The sequence below is a fragment of the Nansenia antarctica genome (assembly GCF_963989245.1).
Source record: "Nansenia antarctica genome assembly, chromosome: 20".
Classification (NCBI taxonomy): domain Eukaryota; kingdom Metazoa; phylum Chordata; class Actinopteri; order Argentiniformes; family Microstomatidae; genus Nansenia; species Nansenia antarctica.
Window position 1 is genome coordinate 1,662,990 of NC_137693.1, and position 17,500 is coordinate 1,680,489.

General features: G+C 49.2%; 2 protein-coding genes across 2 annotated transcripts in view; both read left to right on the plus strand.

The window, feature by feature from the left end:
• gabra6b (gamma-aminobutyric acid type A receptor subunit alpha6b) overlaps positions 1 to 2,400 on the plus strand; it is a gene marked incomplete at both ends in the record, with an annotated part of 35,027 nt that extends 32,627 nt beyond the window's left edge. Inside the window, 1 exon segment of the mRNA XM_080549960.1 lies at positions 2,252 to 2,400. Coding sequence (XP_080406086.1) covers positions 2,252 to 2,400 — 149 coding nt within the window.
• Positions 2,401 to 8,334: 5,934 nt separating this feature from the next.
• Positions 8,335 to 17,500, plus strand: part of gabra1 (gamma-aminobutyric acid type A receptor subunit alpha1) — a gene marked incomplete at both ends in the record, with an annotated part of 25,791 nt that continues 16,625 nt past the window's right edge. The window contains 5 exons of the mRNA XM_080549611.1: positions 8,335 to 8,431; positions 9,576 to 9,643; positions 13,146 to 13,366; positions 15,086 to 15,168; positions 16,562 to 16,705. Of these exons, the coding sequence (XP_080405737.1) occupies positions 8,335 to 8,431; positions 9,576 to 9,643; positions 13,146 to 13,366; positions 15,086 to 15,168; positions 16,562 to 16,705 (613 nt within the window). The remainder of the gene's footprint in view (positions 8,432 to 9,575; positions 9,644 to 13,145; positions 13,367 to 15,085; positions 15,169 to 16,561; positions 16,706 to 17,500) is intronic.

The following is a 17,500-nucleotide window of genomic DNA, read 5'->3' on the forward strand; positions in this document are numbered from 1 at the left end:
GTATTTAGAGTCGATTCCTGTGGTTTAAAATGACCGTTATGTGTGTTAGGGACCCAGAGAAGAGTTGAACTCCCTACACCAATGAACAGTGCCAGGGACATGCGCATACCGCGTCTCTCAGCCACCGCGTCTCTCAGCCTCCAGCTCAACATTCACAGGCAGATCGGATGAGATCTTTGAGGATTTTCTTTCTCATCGAATCCGTGTAAGAAAAGATATCCATAAAAAGTTTGAGGATACCGACAGCCCTCGAATATCTCTCGCACACATCGCACATCGTAAGTTGAATTCATGCGTTTTTTTTTACATTTTTTGTGTTGCTTGCTGCTGGTTTAAATCGGTGCATGAGGGGGTTGGGGAGGAATACTTGCATTTAGAAACTGCATTGAGTTGCGTTCAGCCAAACACTGTGAGCCAGGATCCACTCCAAATACACCGTATCAGAAGGAGTTTCATACGGATACGGGGTGATGTGGACTTTGCTATTTGACTATAAGACTGTTTAAGGTGGGCATTCACCCCTATATGTAATGTTTTTATTGCATCGGTGTTTGATTTAGCGTTCCGACTACAACATCATAGGCTACACTTGCTTAATTACTCAACACACACGAATTGAATCACTGGCCATGGTGGTGGTGGGAGATCATCCTTTGCAGAAATGCCAGTTGCATGCTCAATTTCTCCGTGAACTCAAGATATACCGTACTGCGGATGCCTTTCCACGGAATAACTTAGAAAGAAGTGTGGTCGTGTTGGATTTTCCTATTAAGCCTGCGTTATCCCTGCTTCATCAGAACCCCGTCAACTAACGGAATTTGAACAGAACATCGCCTCCGTTCCTTATTGCACCGCTTTATTTCTCAGCGTTATTCCCACACAGGCACCTTGGAGGAACTGATGCAAGTATACTAAGTCTATACTGTATTCTAGGCTATGTGGTGTATGTTTTATTGGACAGGTTATTGTGGTCGTTTGTAGGATAACGGTTTGGCTATTGATAGGAGCGCCTTTTTTTCTCCGAATAATGAATTGCCCCAGTCCGTGGGAACGTCGTAATGTTTAGTAAAAAAAATAAATAAAAATGGACCCGGTTAAACAGATCTGGCACAACAATTGTGGGTTTGCATAACGCAGAAACGTATCGCTCGCATCATTTTGGAACTGGATTGAGATAATATTGGTGGACGGGGGTGAAAATGCGTGTGTTTTTAGGGTTTGGTTTAATATTGCGCCAGCGCCGCGTTGTCAAGCTCTGTATACTGTACAAGTACATGGCTGACAAACGACTGAGCATTTCATAACCTCATTTAATTCCGACTTCTCCGCAATTATTTATGTGCGTGCGTATATTGTGTCGCGTCGGACCATCCGACATCTCTCTCTATATATATATATATATATATATACATGATGTCTTTCTAGAATGCTCTTTTTTGAGGCAACCGAAGCAGCACTCATCTCCAATGTAGCAAAAAATTCAGTCGCTCTCCTCTCGCTGTTCATCCGTTTTGGGTGATTTTATATTGGACAGCGTACAGAATGAAAGTGAGAGTGAACTGCAACACGGTGGATGCTGCTATCTAACGGTTGAACCGTTGTGTGTGTGCGTGTGTGTGTGTGTGTGTGTGTGTGTGTGTGTGCGTGTGTGTGTGTATGTATGTGTATCAAATGTCAACTGACATTTTGATAGTCTTAAGACGGGGGACCACTTGGTGTGATGTATTGTTATTCGCAGGCAGATCACATTGAGGTTGTAGTGAGCCATACCTTGTGACATGCCAAACGGCAAACTGCTTTGGGACCACCAGGTATAGGATCCATCACGTCATTCATGCTTGATGATAAGTAGTTGTCTATCGCAACAGCAACAACAACAAAAAACGACCGAATTTGGCAGCTAACCCATTCAGGCACCATCATCTTGAGGGGGGAAAGACATTACAATACAATAGGGTAGAAAGTTACCACTTCTTCAACGGCCATTGTTGGTTCTCCTAGTTTGAACACCACCTCGTTGAAGACTTGTTGGATTCACTTGTTGTCACTGGGGGGGTGGAGGGAGGAGGGGGAGGGGGAAGGGGGGGGAGGAGGGGGGAGAGGGGGGAGGAGGGAGGGGGGAGGAGGGAGGGGGGAGGGGAAGGAGGGGGGAGGGGGAGGGGAGGGAGAGGGGGGGTCCCCCCTTGACTCTGCTGTGTTGTGTTTTTTTTCTGAGGTATATGTCGTTGTGTTTCCCTCTGTTGTCTTCCAGTGAAGGACGCTCTACTGTGGCACCATGGGAGCAGGCACGGCCGTGCTGTGCGTGTGGGCCTGCTTGCTGGTGGCGATGACGACGACGGTGGTGTTCTGTCAGAAAAGGTAAACTTACACGCCTCCTCCGCCTCCGCCTCCGCCGTGTAATAACAAATAGGAGGTCTGAGGTGAAACGCCAGGCGGCCTCTCGTGGCCTCGTGGCCTTGTGGTTGCTACGACGTTCGACGTTCGGAGACTAACACAGTGTCCTAGACTGGAGAGAGAAGAGGGTGTTCTGGTGACAGTACAGGTTAAACTCACGTCGTTCTCATTCTCATTTGCACATTTCCCATGGCTCAGATAATAGGAGAGAGACATTAGAAGAGATTCTGTGAATGAGGAGGAACGCCACCACAATGTTGCAGTGACTTCTTTCCCTCTCCTCACTGCCAGTGTGTGCGTGTGTGTGTGTGTGTGTGTGTTCATGAGTGTATGTGGGCGTGTGTGTGCATCCGTGTTTGTGCATGTGTGCCTGTGAGTGTCTGTGTGTGTGAGTGCGTGTCTGTGTGTGCATAATATGTACGTGTGTGTGTGTGTGTCTCCATGCATACGTGCCTGCGTATGTGTGTGGGTGTGTGAACAACTGATTGCTGACAGCAGGAGGAGGAGGTATGATTGTAATGATCACACGGTTTACAGCCCGATGACCAATATTATTCTTTTGTTTGTGCATCACTCTCCTCTCTCCTCTCCACGGCTGGGGTTGGTTGGTGGGTCGGTAACTGGGGCATCTCTTCAGGACCCCCGCCCCCCATCCCCCCCTGCTGTTTTTCCCGGGGTTTTGTGGACCAGAATAGCAATTATCTACTGTGGTTCTGTTTTGGTCTCCTTCTGGTTCAGCACAGTCACGTGGGACCAAAAAAACGGAATATTTACCAGCCGAAGCGTATATCCCCGGCGCTCTCTCGCTCTCCCCCCTATCATTCATTTTCCCGATGATATAGCTTTATCGAAGTGACATGCTCTTTCTCTAGGGGGGCTAGACGCCAAATGGCGAGTCCCAAATGGTGACCCCCCCCCCAGCCCCTTGCATCCCCCCCCCCCCTCCCGTTGCCTCCTATCATTCATTTTCCTGATGAGGTAGCTCTTTATCAAAGTGACAGGCATTCTCTAGAGGCTAGACCCAAGTGGCGACCCTACCCCCCCCCACATTGCCCCCCCCCCCGCCCCCCTATCAGAGGAAGTCCGTCTCGTAACGTAGTGTCCACAACATCAGCCGGGATGACAAGGGGACGACGGCCGTCCGTCCGTCCGACCCTACGGAGACGTGGGTCGTGACGCCGTTAATCCCAACCGCCGTTCCCGGGGCCGTGCATAATTCCATGTGGCAGGACACCTCCGATTGTGTAATCCCACTACCCGGGATTAACGTTGGAACGCTTGAATTAGATTCCGTCGGCTCCCCCCCAGAGAACAGGACGAGAACCGCGGGTTCAGTCAGTCAAGTCAAGCTCCCCAACGGTCGACTGAACCGCGACGCGAACGAGGCACGGTGTGCATGGCGTGTGCATGGCGTGTGCATGTTCAAACGTCGACGTCGGATCACACGGATACGGATAAACAAACATACTATAACCACGCGTGTTTGCCCCACCTCCTAAACGGATTACGATATCGGTTCTCGCCTTTTTCTGCGGAATTATCTAAATAATTCAGCTAACACTCCGCCAGGGCCCGTTAGCGGTCGGGTTGGTTTGAGAGTTGACGGACTTGGACGGTTATTTACAGAGACGCCTTCGGCTCTGCTCCTGAGACGCCCACTTGACTCCTGTAATATGCTAGTTTGCTAGTTTTTCACACGCCGAAACATATTTAACATGCATGCATATGGAATATTTACCATTTACAGACGGAATATTCATCACGACTGCAGGGGCATCAGGCCCGCATCTAATCAATCTCAGAAATTGCTTTTCAAGGATTTTCTTCTTCTTCTCCGTGAGATTGCTCTGAGATTGTCTTCGCCTAATCAACAAGAAAGCTCGGTGCATCTGGACGCTACCGGTTTACGAATGGTCCCATTTAACAGGGGGGGGGGGAGCAGCACTGATTGCTTTACCTCAGAACTGTCACCGTAAACTGCAGTGTAATTATCAGCTTGGGATCCACTGTTTCGTCCGTCCGTAGCTCCTCGAACACACACCACCTTGGGGTGGGTGTCAACCAGCTGCCACGGTAACGATCCGGTGGACAGGTGGACAGGCGGACAGGTGGACACACTTTGTGATGTTAGAGGAACCGGGGAATGGTTTTATGATTAGATGATCAGTCGTGTTTTTCGGAGAGAGGACTAGAGAGCCCCGTATTCTCTGCATGGGCAGGTAGGGAGGGCAGGTGGGTGGGTAGGAGGGTAGGAGGGTGGGAGGGCAGCAAGGAGGGGCAGTTGGGTAGGAGGGCAGGTTGGTAGGTGGGTAGGTGGGTGGGAGGGTAGGTGGGTGGGAGGGTAGGTGGGTAGGAGGGCAGGTGGGTAGGAGGGTAGGTAGGTGGGTAGGAGGGTAGGTGGGTAGGTAGGTAGGAGGGTAGAGGAAGAGAGAAGAGAAGAGAGAAGAGGAGAGAGAAGAGCAGGGAGAAGAGAAGAGTATAGCAGAGAAGAGAGAAGGGGGAGAGAGAAGAGCAGGGAGAAGAGAAGAGAGAAGGGGGAGAGAGAAGAGAAGAGAAGAGATAAGAGAAGAGAGAAGAGTAGAGCAGAGAAGAGAGAGGTGTGCGGAGAGAAGAGAAGAGAAGAACAGAGCAGCAGAGAGAAGAGCAGGGGAGATAGAGAGCATCCTGGCAGCACCAGCAGCAGCAGTGTTAGTGTTCAGATGACCTGTAGATGGTGATGGTGTACAGTGTTTTATGAGGAAGTGGCCCGGCCCCCGTAAACATGTGTATTGCTCTGCTCTCCCTCTGTCTCTCTCTGTCTCTCTGTCTCTCTCTCGCTCTCTCTCTGTCTCTCTGTCTCTCTCGCTGTCTCGCGCGCTCTCTCTCTCTTCTTATCTGCATCCCTTGCTGTGTGTGTGTGTGTGTCTCTCTGTCTCTCTCAATCTCATCCCTCCCTTCCTCCCTCCCTCCCTCCCTCCCTCCCTTCCTCCCGCTCCCCCTCCCTCCCTCCCTACCCCCCTTTCTGCCCCCAACCCTCTCTCTCTCCCTCTCCCTCTCTCTCTGCTATTCCCTTTTTCCCCGACAAATATACCCTCTGTCAGATATACCCTCTGTCAAGTGCATTTTAATTATCTGTCACATTAAAGCGCTCAAGGGGTCAGTGTTTGCATGGTCCTCGTCTGGCTCTGAGTGTTGCCATGACCGCGTCGGTCCAGATGTGACACGTATGCGTGTCCGTATGCCGGCTCCACTCAGGGCTAAGATGACTGACGGATGGACGACTCACTTACTTAGACAAATTAATTGTTGTTGCTAAGTCGCTTTGGATAAAGGCCGTCTGCTAAACACCTAAAATCGGAATCTAAATGTATCGACCTAGGAGGGTAAAACAAATTTGGGGGGGTGGGGGGGGTGTATTTATATTTCGAAAGGGAGAATTTTCTTCTTTTTTCCCCCAGCCTAGTGTTTGAAAGGACTGTCTTTTAACGATTGTCTCCTCTCTCTGGCTGTGTTCGTAAACTCGCTCTGGAAATCTGCTCAGCACTCACGGAATGCCCTCTCGTCCAATCAAATGACTCGGTCCCCTTTATGACGTCGAACTCGAACCCAGCAGTGTGTGTGCGCTCCGGCGCTCTCAGAGCAATTTTTCTTTACGAACGCTCCCCTCCTCTTGTGTTTCCGGTGGCCTGGTTCACCCAGCTTAAAGCACGCGGGAGGGAGGGAGGGTTCTGTATCTTCAACCGCGTAACGTGACAGAGAGAGAGAGAGAGAGAGAGAGAGAGAGAGAGAGAGAGAGATCGAGAACCAGGTTTTCATGACTATCATTTCCTTCTGATTAGAAGACACAAAACGTATTCCTTTCCTTCGTTCCACGTGACAGAACCGGTGGCACCTAGTATGTTCTGTTCTAATTGTTCGTTGTTTCGAATTTCGTAGAATCGTAGAATCCCTGACCTGGTTTAGATATTCCCTGAGAGTGTTAGCTGGCAGGCGGGCAGAGGAAGCCGTCACGGATGACGTGGTGGCAGTGGGCACGGCCCGACGTCGGGAGGGATGACGACGCGTTAAACCCACGTCGCGGTTTGATTCCCCCTCGGCGTCGCGAAAGCGGAATGTCCTTATTTAGAGAACCGTTTAGCAGCTCACATTTAAAGCTGTGTGATCTGCCTGCCTGACTCTCTAGCTCTCTCCCCTCCCCCTCTCTCTCTCCATCTCTCTACTCCTCTCTCTTTCTCTCTCTCTCTCCCTCTGCATGCATGTCCTCTCAGCTGTTCTCTCTCTCTCCTGTCCTCCTGCCACTTCAGACGACATCCCCCCCTCCCCCTCCTCCCTCCCCCTCCTCCCCCTCCCTCCCTCCATTCTTCGCAGGGTCCATGCTAACCAATCTTGATGACCTCCTCCTCTCCTTGCCCGCCCCGTCGCAGGCCTTTGCTAGCTCGTTTCCTGCGGTTTCCTGTCTGTTTGTTTAACATGCAATCAGGCCAGCGTAGGACCACTGTAGGGGGACAAAGAGGAAGAGGAAGATGAAGAGGATGATGATTCGCCTCAGGGGCAAAACTATTATTTATGAGGGAGAAGCTCTCCTGTGATTATTCTGAGCGAGGAGAAATGCATCTCCCCACACTGGCACGCATGTACGCACACACACACACACACACACACACACGCACACACATACACACATGTATGTACACAATCAAGTACACACACATACAAGCACTCACACACACACAAACATATAGTACACATACGCACGCACACACACATATGTACACATACAAGTACACACGTCGTACGCACACACACATGTACGTACACAATCAAGTACACACACATACAAGCACTCACACACACACGTACACATACAAGTACCCACACATACACACACACAAACAAACACACGCACACACACAGAAACACACAGAAACATGTACACACACGCACACACGCACACATACAGAAACACACACACACACACACTGTGTTGTCTTCACGTCCTGTTGATAAACCCCCCCCCAACCCCCCAAAATTACACAACGTGATTATGATGTACATTGGTGATGATCACGGTGTTTAAATATGGATGAGAGGAGAGAGAGAGGAGAGGAGAGGAGAGAGAGTCTCGCTCTGCTTTACACGCTCGCTAGCTGATTGGGGATGCCGCGGTTTGGCTTTCAGCATTTTGTTTCATCTCGCTCGGAGAGAGAGCAACAACCTCCAAACGAGTCCTTTGCTTTTAAAAGTCCATAATAAGGGGCATAAATAATGCAGTGTGATTTCTGTGCGTACACTCTTCTACCCCCGAAGATAAAAAATAAAAAGGCACCCTCATTCACACGTTCATAACCCGCTATTCAAAAATCCTGTTTCCTCCTGAGGAGAAAGAGGAGGTTTTTTTCAGCTGAGACGTTTCCATCTCTTCTTCTCCTCCACCACCCCTTCGCCTCGCTGAATAATCCTCTCTCTCTCACACAACAATGTCTCTCTCTCTCTCTGTCTCACAATGTCTCTCTCTCTCTCTCTGTCTCACAATGTCTCTCTCTCTCTCTGTCTCACAATGTCTCTCTCTCTCTCTGTCTCTCTCACACAACAATGTCTCTCTCTCTCTGTCTCACAATGTCTCTCTCTCTCTCTCTCTCTGTCTCACAATCTCTCTCTCTGTCTCACAATGTCTCTCTCTCTCTCTCTCTGTCTCACAATGTCTCTCTATCTCCCTGTCTCTCTCTATCTCACGATATATCTCTCTCTCTGTCTCACAGTCTCTCTCTCTCTCTGTCTCACAATGTCTCTCTCCCTGTCTCTCTCTTTCTCACAATATCTCTCTCTGTCTCACAGTGTCTCTCTCCCTCTGTCTCTCAATGTCTCTCTCTCTCTCTGTCTCACAATGTCTCTCTCTCTCTGTCTCACTGTCTCAGTGTCTCTCTCTGTGTCTTTTGTCTCCGTAGTAAAACAGAGAACGGTATGACAGACGAGCAGAAGGACAACACCACCGTGTTCACCAAGATCCTGGACAGCCTGCTGGACGGCTACGACAACCGCCTGAGGCCCGGGCTGGGAGGTACGTACCTCAACATAGCCTAACATGTCCTACCTCAACATAGCCTAACATGTCCTACCTCAACATAGCCTAACATGTCCTACCTCAACATAGCCTAACATGCTGGAGATAAGGGTTATGTAAAGACCATGGCTTGTACCTCAACACACAGTAAAAGGTTATGTATGACCCACGGTTCCTACCTCAACACACTACCTCCCTACCTCAACACTTCATATATATATATATATATATATATATATACAATCATATGTTTTTTTTCCGTGCCCTTGCACAAACATCTGAGGGATCTCTACATGGGGAGGGATTAATGGTGGCAGCTGGTCATTTCCTCCCATGAATCATTGCAAGAGCAGAGTATATTATCTCCAACATGGAAGAGATCTGCTCCAAAACTAAATCATTTCACCTGGACCGTTTTGAGAAATGGTGTCAGGTGTGTATTATTCTCATTGATAGCTCGGCCATACAACTCTAGTTCTAGTACTGCTCTATACTGCAGTCAGAGACGAAGGGGAGATCATGCTGTATGCTTTGAACTGGGGAACAACACAGGATTTCGCCGCACAGAAGGACAAACATCAAACAGACAAAAGGAATCATATTATTAGGGAATCCTATTATGATTAGGGGTGTTTTGAAGTTGAAGAGGTGAAGGGAGGGACAAAGCAAGGCTCGGATTTGAAGCGTTCAAATCGAAATACCTCGTATCGTTTTTCCCCGCACTTCAAAAGAGCTGCAGCTCCAGATAGAGAAATGCAGATACATCTTCAGCACGCCCCCGCACTAACACCAGGTGGAATTGGGTCTCAACACGATAGCTAGCAAGTATTAACGGATTCAGAGAAGAGATTGAGGCTGTGCCATCTCAGGGGGGAGTGTGGGGGGTGTGGGGAGGGAGGGGGGGGATAATTGGGCTGAGTCTGAAACCGATAACAGGAGAAATGGTTATTGATGTAAAGAACGAGAGGGATTGTAAGGGTGTCATTGCAGAGGGGGGCTTTATGAAAATGTGTGTATGTGGGGAGGGGGGGGGGGGTGATGAGATCAGAGGCAAAGTAACGTCTCCCCGGATTAAGACGCCGTTAGAGCTTAATGAGCACCAGTGATCGTCCCTCACTCTCCTCATTTCTTGGTTCAACAGAGCGCGTAACTGAAGTCAAGACCGACATTTTCGTCACGAGCATCGGGCCCGTCTCGGACCACGACATGGTATGACCCCCCGCCTCTCCCCCCTCCTCCTCCCCCCCTCCTCCCCCTATCTTAAATGTCACCAGGTCTGTGTCTGTGTTCCTTTCTGTTCCCTCACCACGGTAACCTTGTTTTGGTGCTTTGTGAAAAAAGATCAAATGTTTATCATTTCATAAATGAAGTGTCATGAGGGTGATGTGTTATTGTTATTGTTATTGCTGTTATTATTGTTATTAATATTATTAGTATTATTAGTATTAGTAGTAGTAGAAGTAGTAGTATGATTATTATGATTATGATTATGATTATGCTTACTATGATTATTATGATGATAATGATGATGATTATTATAATTATGCTTGTTATTATTATTATTATTATTATTATTATTATTATAGCATGGCTCATAGTCATTCAATATAAATGGTCTTGAATTGAATTTGATGTTCACGTCAATTTTTATTGCGTAGCGTGAGGGAAAACGACGAGGCTCGCTCTCTCTCAGCACCGATATAGTCGTAATGAAATGTGATCTTTTTATAGCCGTTATCCTAGCATGTGACTGTGATGATGTACAGCCCAGCGCTAGCAGGCTAACAGGCCTGAGACCGTCGGCCCAACAGGAACAGATGCTTCACTTGTGTCCGGTGACATTAACCTTCCTACGACCTGCCGTAACACACACGGGATGGTTCCCTCTCCGAGGGTAATTAACTCTGAAATGATTGGTTCACGTTCGCTCGCCTGTCTTCTTCATCCAACGAGCAGCGTGCAGTCTCTCGGCCAACAGAAGTGCATGGGCATATCATTTGAAGAGATGACATAGAATATAATAGGGGTGTTTTGTTATTGAGCGGCAAGAAGCAGAGAAGAAGAAGAAGGAGAAGGAGAAGGAGAAGGAGAAGGAGAAGGAGAAGGAGAAGGAGAAGGAGAAGGAGAAGGAGAAGGAGAAGGAGAAGGAGGAGAAGGAGAAGGAGAAGGAGAAGGAGAAGGAGAAGGAGAAGGAGAAGGAGAAGAAGAAGAAGAAGAAGAAGAAGAAGAAGAAGAAGAAGAATTGTTTATTGCCATGCAATCAACTGTTGAAATTTGGTATTTTTTGCTCTAGGCACACAGGGTCAGTCATAGCCAGTGCCCCTGGAGCAATTAGTGGTGTTTAAGGAGTGGTTAAGTGCCTTGCTCAAGGGCACATGCAGCTCCCTCCTGAGGCGGGGATCGAACCAGTGACCTTCCACCGGACTCCCTAACCTCTAAGCTACCGCCGCCCCCCCCCATAGAAATAGCGTGGCTAACGCTTAAGTTGAGACGACTTATTTAACAACTGTCGCCTCGGTGTCGCTAACATGACCCCAACACCTTACAGTTATAATGTAAGACAGCGCATTCTAACACTTTCTCCTAATGACCTGGAGGCGTTAAAAGGCTAAAATCACACTCCCCCAATAGACAGCAGAGGTGCTGTTATGACATCATGTGCAATGTTCTCTCTCCATAGTCCCAGTCACCTGTTCTCTCTAGCCAGACCTCTTCATTATTCCTGTGAAACCGTGCGTTATTTGACATCATTTGTGTTAATTACCTTCTCTGACACATGGTGCTAGGACCCTTTGTTACTGCTGTACTGGCTACGGGCAGCCCGAAAGGGAGAGAGAGAGGGAGAGAGAGAGGGAGAGAGAGAGAGGGAGAGAGAGAGAGAGAGAGAGAGAGAAGGAGAGAGAGGGAGAGAGAGAGAGGGAGAGAGAGAGAGAGAGAGAGAGAGAGAGAGAGAGAGAGAGAGAGAGAGGGAAAGAGAGAGAGAGAGAGAGAGAGAGAGAGAGGGAGAGGGAGAGGGAGAGGGAGAGGGAGAGGGAGAGAGAGAGAGAGAGGGAGAGAGACAGAGAGAGAGAGAGAGAGGGCAGAGAGAGAGGGAGAGAGAGAGAGAGAGAGAGAGAGAGAGAGAGAGAGAGAAAGAGAAAGCTCCAGTCCACTCGCATTACCTCCCAGCTCTGTTCCCTCTCTCCTCTCTCACACTAATTAACTCACAAGCAGGAGAAGAGGAGAAGAAGAAGAGAGAGCGAAGCGCATTGTTATTTCGGCAGCTAGCCTCCGTAGCCGCTGAGGCTGTCAGGCGTTTCCGAGGCCCATTAAAAGCCGCTGCTCTGTTGCCGCGGCGATTAGCGAGCGTGCGTTAGCCTGTCAGCCCGTAGCTCGCTAATTCGTATATATTTCTTTCTTTTTGTGTTTTTTTAGAGAAAAAATACAATATTTTTGTAGAACACTACCATGCATGCATGCATAGCCTACCCCCCTGAAGGGTTTGATTAGCCCTTTTCTTTGTTTTTCCTTTTTTATTTTAGTTTTTTTCATTCGGACAAACAAACGAAGGAGAATTAAGCTGGAGATGGATGGAGGTGACTCTAGCTAATTAGCTCGGTCCAGCTCGGCTAGCCTTACGGCGCTAACTAGACAGACGACTGGGACTGGCTAGAGAACAGTAGAGGATTAGACAGAGGACACTATCGAAGATAGTATCGAACATGGGTGTTTGATAGCGTTCCATGCGTTACAATGAGACCCCAGTCCTCCGATTCACTGGTAGATATCTGTTCTCTCTCTCTACCTCCACCAGCCTCCGCTGAATTCCACCCACGTCAGTGGGGAGGCCATGAAAGGATCTTGTGGCTTGCATCATGTTAGCTGGCAGATACTAGAAGACTGAGTAGAGAACCATCTCCAGAGGTTTTCTCAAGAACTTTCAAGTTCCTTTGTTACATCACATTACACAAGTGTAAGAGAGCTAAACCCTTAGGCTTCGACTCCTGACACTGCAGCACAAGACAACAAGGCAGTAGGCAAGACGAGTCAAGAAAATAACACAAAATAACAATAAAATAAGCCAAGAAACCAAACCAAAACCCTGCCATGTTGTTCAGGAAGTCAAAGCACAGCCACCGCCATCTTGAGTGTGTTCCTCTGTCGGGATTGCCAAAAAAGAGCTTCCATGGCCTACACATTTTTGCATTTTGAGTGGGTCACAGAAATATGACCATATTTCACCAGTACTGGCTTCCCTTCATTGGCTCCCTGTCCATGTTCGAGCGGACTTCAAGTTGCTGCTACTAGCATACAAAGCTGTAAATGGCACTGCGCCTTCCTATCTAAAGGACCTTCTGGACCCATATGTCCCCTCAAGGTCTCTGCGCTCAAAAGGCTCTGCCTTGTTGACTGTTCCCAGAGTCAGGAAGAAGACAATCGGTGAGCGGGCGTTTTCTTTCCGTGCACCAACTCTCTGGAACCTTCTTCCATTGGACCCATCAGACAGGCATGCTCAGTGGAAGTGTTCAAAACCAAGTTGAAGACCCACCTGTTTTCTGTTTTCTATATGTCATAGCTTGTGTATTTGTGTTGTGTAATTATGTGTGTTTTAACTGGAATAGTTGTTTTAATTGTTTTAAATTGTTGCTTACCTACTGTAAAGCACTTTGACGTAAAGCGCTATACAAATAAAGTTGTTATTATTCTGACGTCTTCTCCGTCTGTCCGACAGGAGTACACCATCGACGTGTTCTTCCGCCAAAGCTGGAAGGACGAGAGGTTAAAGTTCAAAGGTCCGATGGCGGTCCTGCGTCTGAACAACCTGATGGCCAGTAAGATCTGGACACCCGACACCTTCTTCCACAACGGCAAGAAGTCGGTGGCCCACAACATGACCATGCCCAACAAGCTGCTCCGCATCACGGAGGAGGGCACGCTGCTCTACACCATGAGGTAGGAGGGGGGGCGACTACGCACACACACATTTTGTTCGTTCAAGTGTTTCATTCTGATGCTCAGAACTTCAGAGATTTTTCATTTAGAAATGTCATTCAGATTTCATTTAGACCGTTGGAGGGGTAAAGGGTATTATGGGTATATTGTTGTGTACACTGTACACGATGACGGTTTCCCTGCGCTTCTGAATTTGATGCAGATTTTCATGATTTATCAGTGATGGGGATTGTGTATACGGCAGTATTGCCAAGATAAGACATTGGAGCCAGTAGCAAGCTAGCAGTGAAGCACTGACTTGTGTGGAAACGGTGTGTCTATAAATAAAAAATAATCAATAACCAAAATCTTCTAGCACTGTGACTGTCAATGGCCCCTGGTCCGAGCATAGATTACTTTTTCTTATGATGACTGATGGATCGAAGATTCACTTACTTAGAACAAATGTGTTTGTTGTGTAAGTCACTTTAGATAAAGGGTGTCTGATGAAAGCCAAACATTGTAAATGTAAAATGGTGTGAGTGACGTAGCCAAGTGGTGGAGAGATGGAGAATCCTTCTATGAAGAGGTGTAGGCCCCTTCAGTGGGAAGAGATGGGGGACTCTTCTATGAAGAGGTGTAGGAACCTTCTATGAAGAGATGGAGGAACCTTCTGTGTAGAGATGGAGGGTCCTTCTATGAAGAGATGGAGGAACCTTCTATGAAGAGGTGTAGGCCCCTTCAGTGTGAAGAGATGGAGGAACCTTCTATGAAGAGATGGAGAATCCTTCTATGAAGAGGTGTAGGATCCTTCTATGAAGAGATGGAGGACTCTTCTATGAAGAGGTGTAGGCCCCTTGAGTGTGAAGAGATGGAGGAACCTTCAGTGAAGAGGTGGAGGATCCTTGGTAAATGGACTGCACTTATATAGTGGCTTATTCCAAAGCGCTTTACAACGGCCTCTCATTCAACCATTGACACACACCAATGGCGGCAAGCTACCATGCAAGGCGCTGGCCCCGCTCACTAGGAGCAATTTGGGGTTCAGTGTCTTGCCCAAGGATACTTCGACATGTGGCCAGCCGGGGCTCGAACCACCGATCTGCCAACCTTGCGATCATTAGACGGCGGCTCTACCTCCTGTGCCACAGCCACCCCCCGGCCGCCCCCCAGCCGCCGCCGCCCAGCCGCCCCCCGGCTAATGTATGTCAAGGTCACTGGCAAACCGTGAAGCGTTCTTTAGTCTGTTTATGAGGAGATCATAAGAGCATTAGGGAGCATTAGGGAGGGCCGGATGGGGAGGGGGTTGTTAGTATGGATGCCTGTCAGAGATGACGGATAGGAGATGTGTCTCACGGGCTGGGCTGACGTCCCGCTTCCCACCAGGTGGCTGCAGCAGTGGCGTAGTGGTGGCGGTTCCCTCCCTGTTGGTTTTGGGCAAAGTGGCTTCGATTAGTACCATAGGGAAGCTAACCGACTGTTAAATGGTGTACCACATGTCTCTCACATCTCTCTCTCCCCCACATCTCCCTCTCTCTCTCTCTCTCTCTCTCTCTCTCTCTCTCTCTCTCTCGTTCTTTCTCTCTCATCTCTCTCTCCCGCATCTCCCTCTCTCTATCTCTCTCTCTCTCGTTCTTTCTCTCTCTCACTCTCTCTCTCTCTCTCTCTCTCTCTCTCTCTCTCTCTCTCTCTCTCTCTCTCTCTCTCTCTCTCTCTCTCTCTCTCTCTCTCTCTCCTCAGACTGACCGTGAGAGCGGAGTGTCCCATGCACCTTGAGGACTTCCCTATGGACGCCCACGCCTGCCCACTCAAGTTCGGCAGCTGTGAGTGTTTACCCCTTTCTCTCTCTTCCCTCCTCTTTTCTTCTCTTCTTCTCTCATTTCCTCTCTTCCAACCTGTTACAGTCTAGTAACGTCGGTTCTAAGGTTCTAAGTCCTTCCTAGCCTCCTAGGCAGTGTAGCCTGCGATAGCCGGCGTTAGGCCTGTCAGATGTTTTAGGCCCACTAGGCATGTTAGCCTCACACAACACGCTAACCATGTTAGCCCAACAGAGCAGGCTAGGCATGTTAGCCTCATGTTAGCTCCACACACACAACGTTAGCCCCGCTATTCATGTTAGCTCCACACAACGTTAGCCCCGCTAGTCATGTTAGCCCTGGACAACGTTAGCCTCGCTATTCATGTTAGCTCCACACAACGTTAGCCCCGCTATTCATGTTAGCTCCACACAACGTTAGCCCCCGCTAGTAATGTTAGTCGCGGGCAGCGCTAGGCCTCGCGGCGCGGTACACAAACCTGTTTTTATTATCAGGCTCTGTCATGATACCGCCTGGCATCGCACCAGCTGCTCTCTAACTCCGCCAGGCGCCCTGACCCCGAATCCTCCTTGAAGAACAGAGAAGAAAGAGAGAGAGAGAGAGGGGGGAAGAGGGGGGCAGGAGAGAGAGAGAGAGAGAGAGGATAAAAGAGAAGAGAACAAGAGAGAGGGACAGGAGGAGAGAGAGTCGGAGAGAGAGAGTGAGCGTGTGTGTGATGGAGGGGAGCGTCGGCGTACGAGTCTATTCAGACTTACACAGCATGAATAAAACGCCGTCAAGAAGCCCTTAAACCTTAAACCCCCCCCGGCCTCTAAATATTTCAGTGGCAAAAGGCTTTGTGCCTCTCTTCTCTCTCTCTGCCGCAACCGTCATCCTCTGCAGTGGCAGGGGGGGGGGGGGGCGGGCGGCGAGGGGGGTTGGGGGTGGGGGTGGGGTGGGGGGGGGAGGCACTGCTGCGGTGGCGACGTGACACGAAGTCGGGTCACACTCCCACTGGGACAATACCACTACTAGAACTACTGCCTTCACCTCCCTCTGAGCTCAGACTAAGGGACGGCGTGTTGACTTGTTTGTTGACTTGTTGTTTCCGACTCCCACTCCTCCTCCTCCTCCTCCTCCCTCCTTCTCTGCCTCCTCATCCTCCACCTCCACCTCTTCTTCTTCTTCTTCTTCTTTTTCTTCTTCTTCTTCTTCTTCTTCTTCTTCATCATCCTCCACCTCCATACCACCACCTCCTCCACCCCTTCCTCCTCCTCCTCCTCCTCCTCCTCCTCCCTCATTCTCCGCCTCCTCTTCCTCCACCTCCACCCCTTCTTCCTCCTCCTCCTCCCTCCTTCTCCGCCACCTCCTCCTCCTCCACCCCTTCCTCCTCCTCCTCCTCCCTCCCCCTCTCTTCCAGACGCCTACACCCGTGCCGAGGTGGTGTATGTGTGGACGCGGGGGGCCGACCAGTCCGTGGTGGTGGCGGAGGACGGGTCCAGACTGAACCAGTATGATCTGATGGGACAGAGCGTGGCCTCCGGGGTGGTCCAGTCTAGCACGGGTAAGGGTCTCCACTACTACATACACCTGGAACCTAAACACTGACCACCTTCCAGAACTCTATAGCACCGTCCAGAACTCTCTACCACCACCTTCTAGAACTCTCTACCACCACCTTCTAGATCTCTCTACCACCTTCTAGATCTCTCTACCACCTTCTAGATCTCTCTACCACCTTCTAGAACTGTCTACCACCTCCTTCCAGAACTATCTACCACCTTCTAGAACTATCTACCACCTTCTAGATCTCTCTACCACCTTCTAGAACTCTCTACCACCTTCTAGAACTGTCTACCACCTTCCAGAACTCTCTACCACCTTCTAGAACTGTCTACCACCTTCTAGAACTCTCTGAGGCTCTCTGAGGCTGATGGAGGTAGGAATCTGAGGATTTGAGCGGCTCGTTGTATACGAACAGAGCGGATTGAGGCACGGGTATCAAGCGGTGACGAACAACAAAGTGTGTTTGGTACCGTTTCTCTTTCCGTGTGTTCCATGTGTTGCGATGAGCCCTGTCCTCCGATTTCTACTTCCACCAGCCTCCCCAGGCGCTCTACAGCACATTGAAACCCAGAGCCACCAGACACGGTGTGAATATGAAGCTCTCTCTCTCTGTGTGTCTTTCTCTGTGTGTCTTTCTCTCTCTCTCTCTCTCTCTCTCTCTCTCTCTCTCTCTCTCTCTCTCTCTCTCTCTCTCTCTCTCAATTTCTTTATTTTCTTTAATATCTCAACGGAAACTCGGCATCATATCTGTGCCTATCTCTCCTAGTGGATCCTACTTTTTTTATTGCATTAC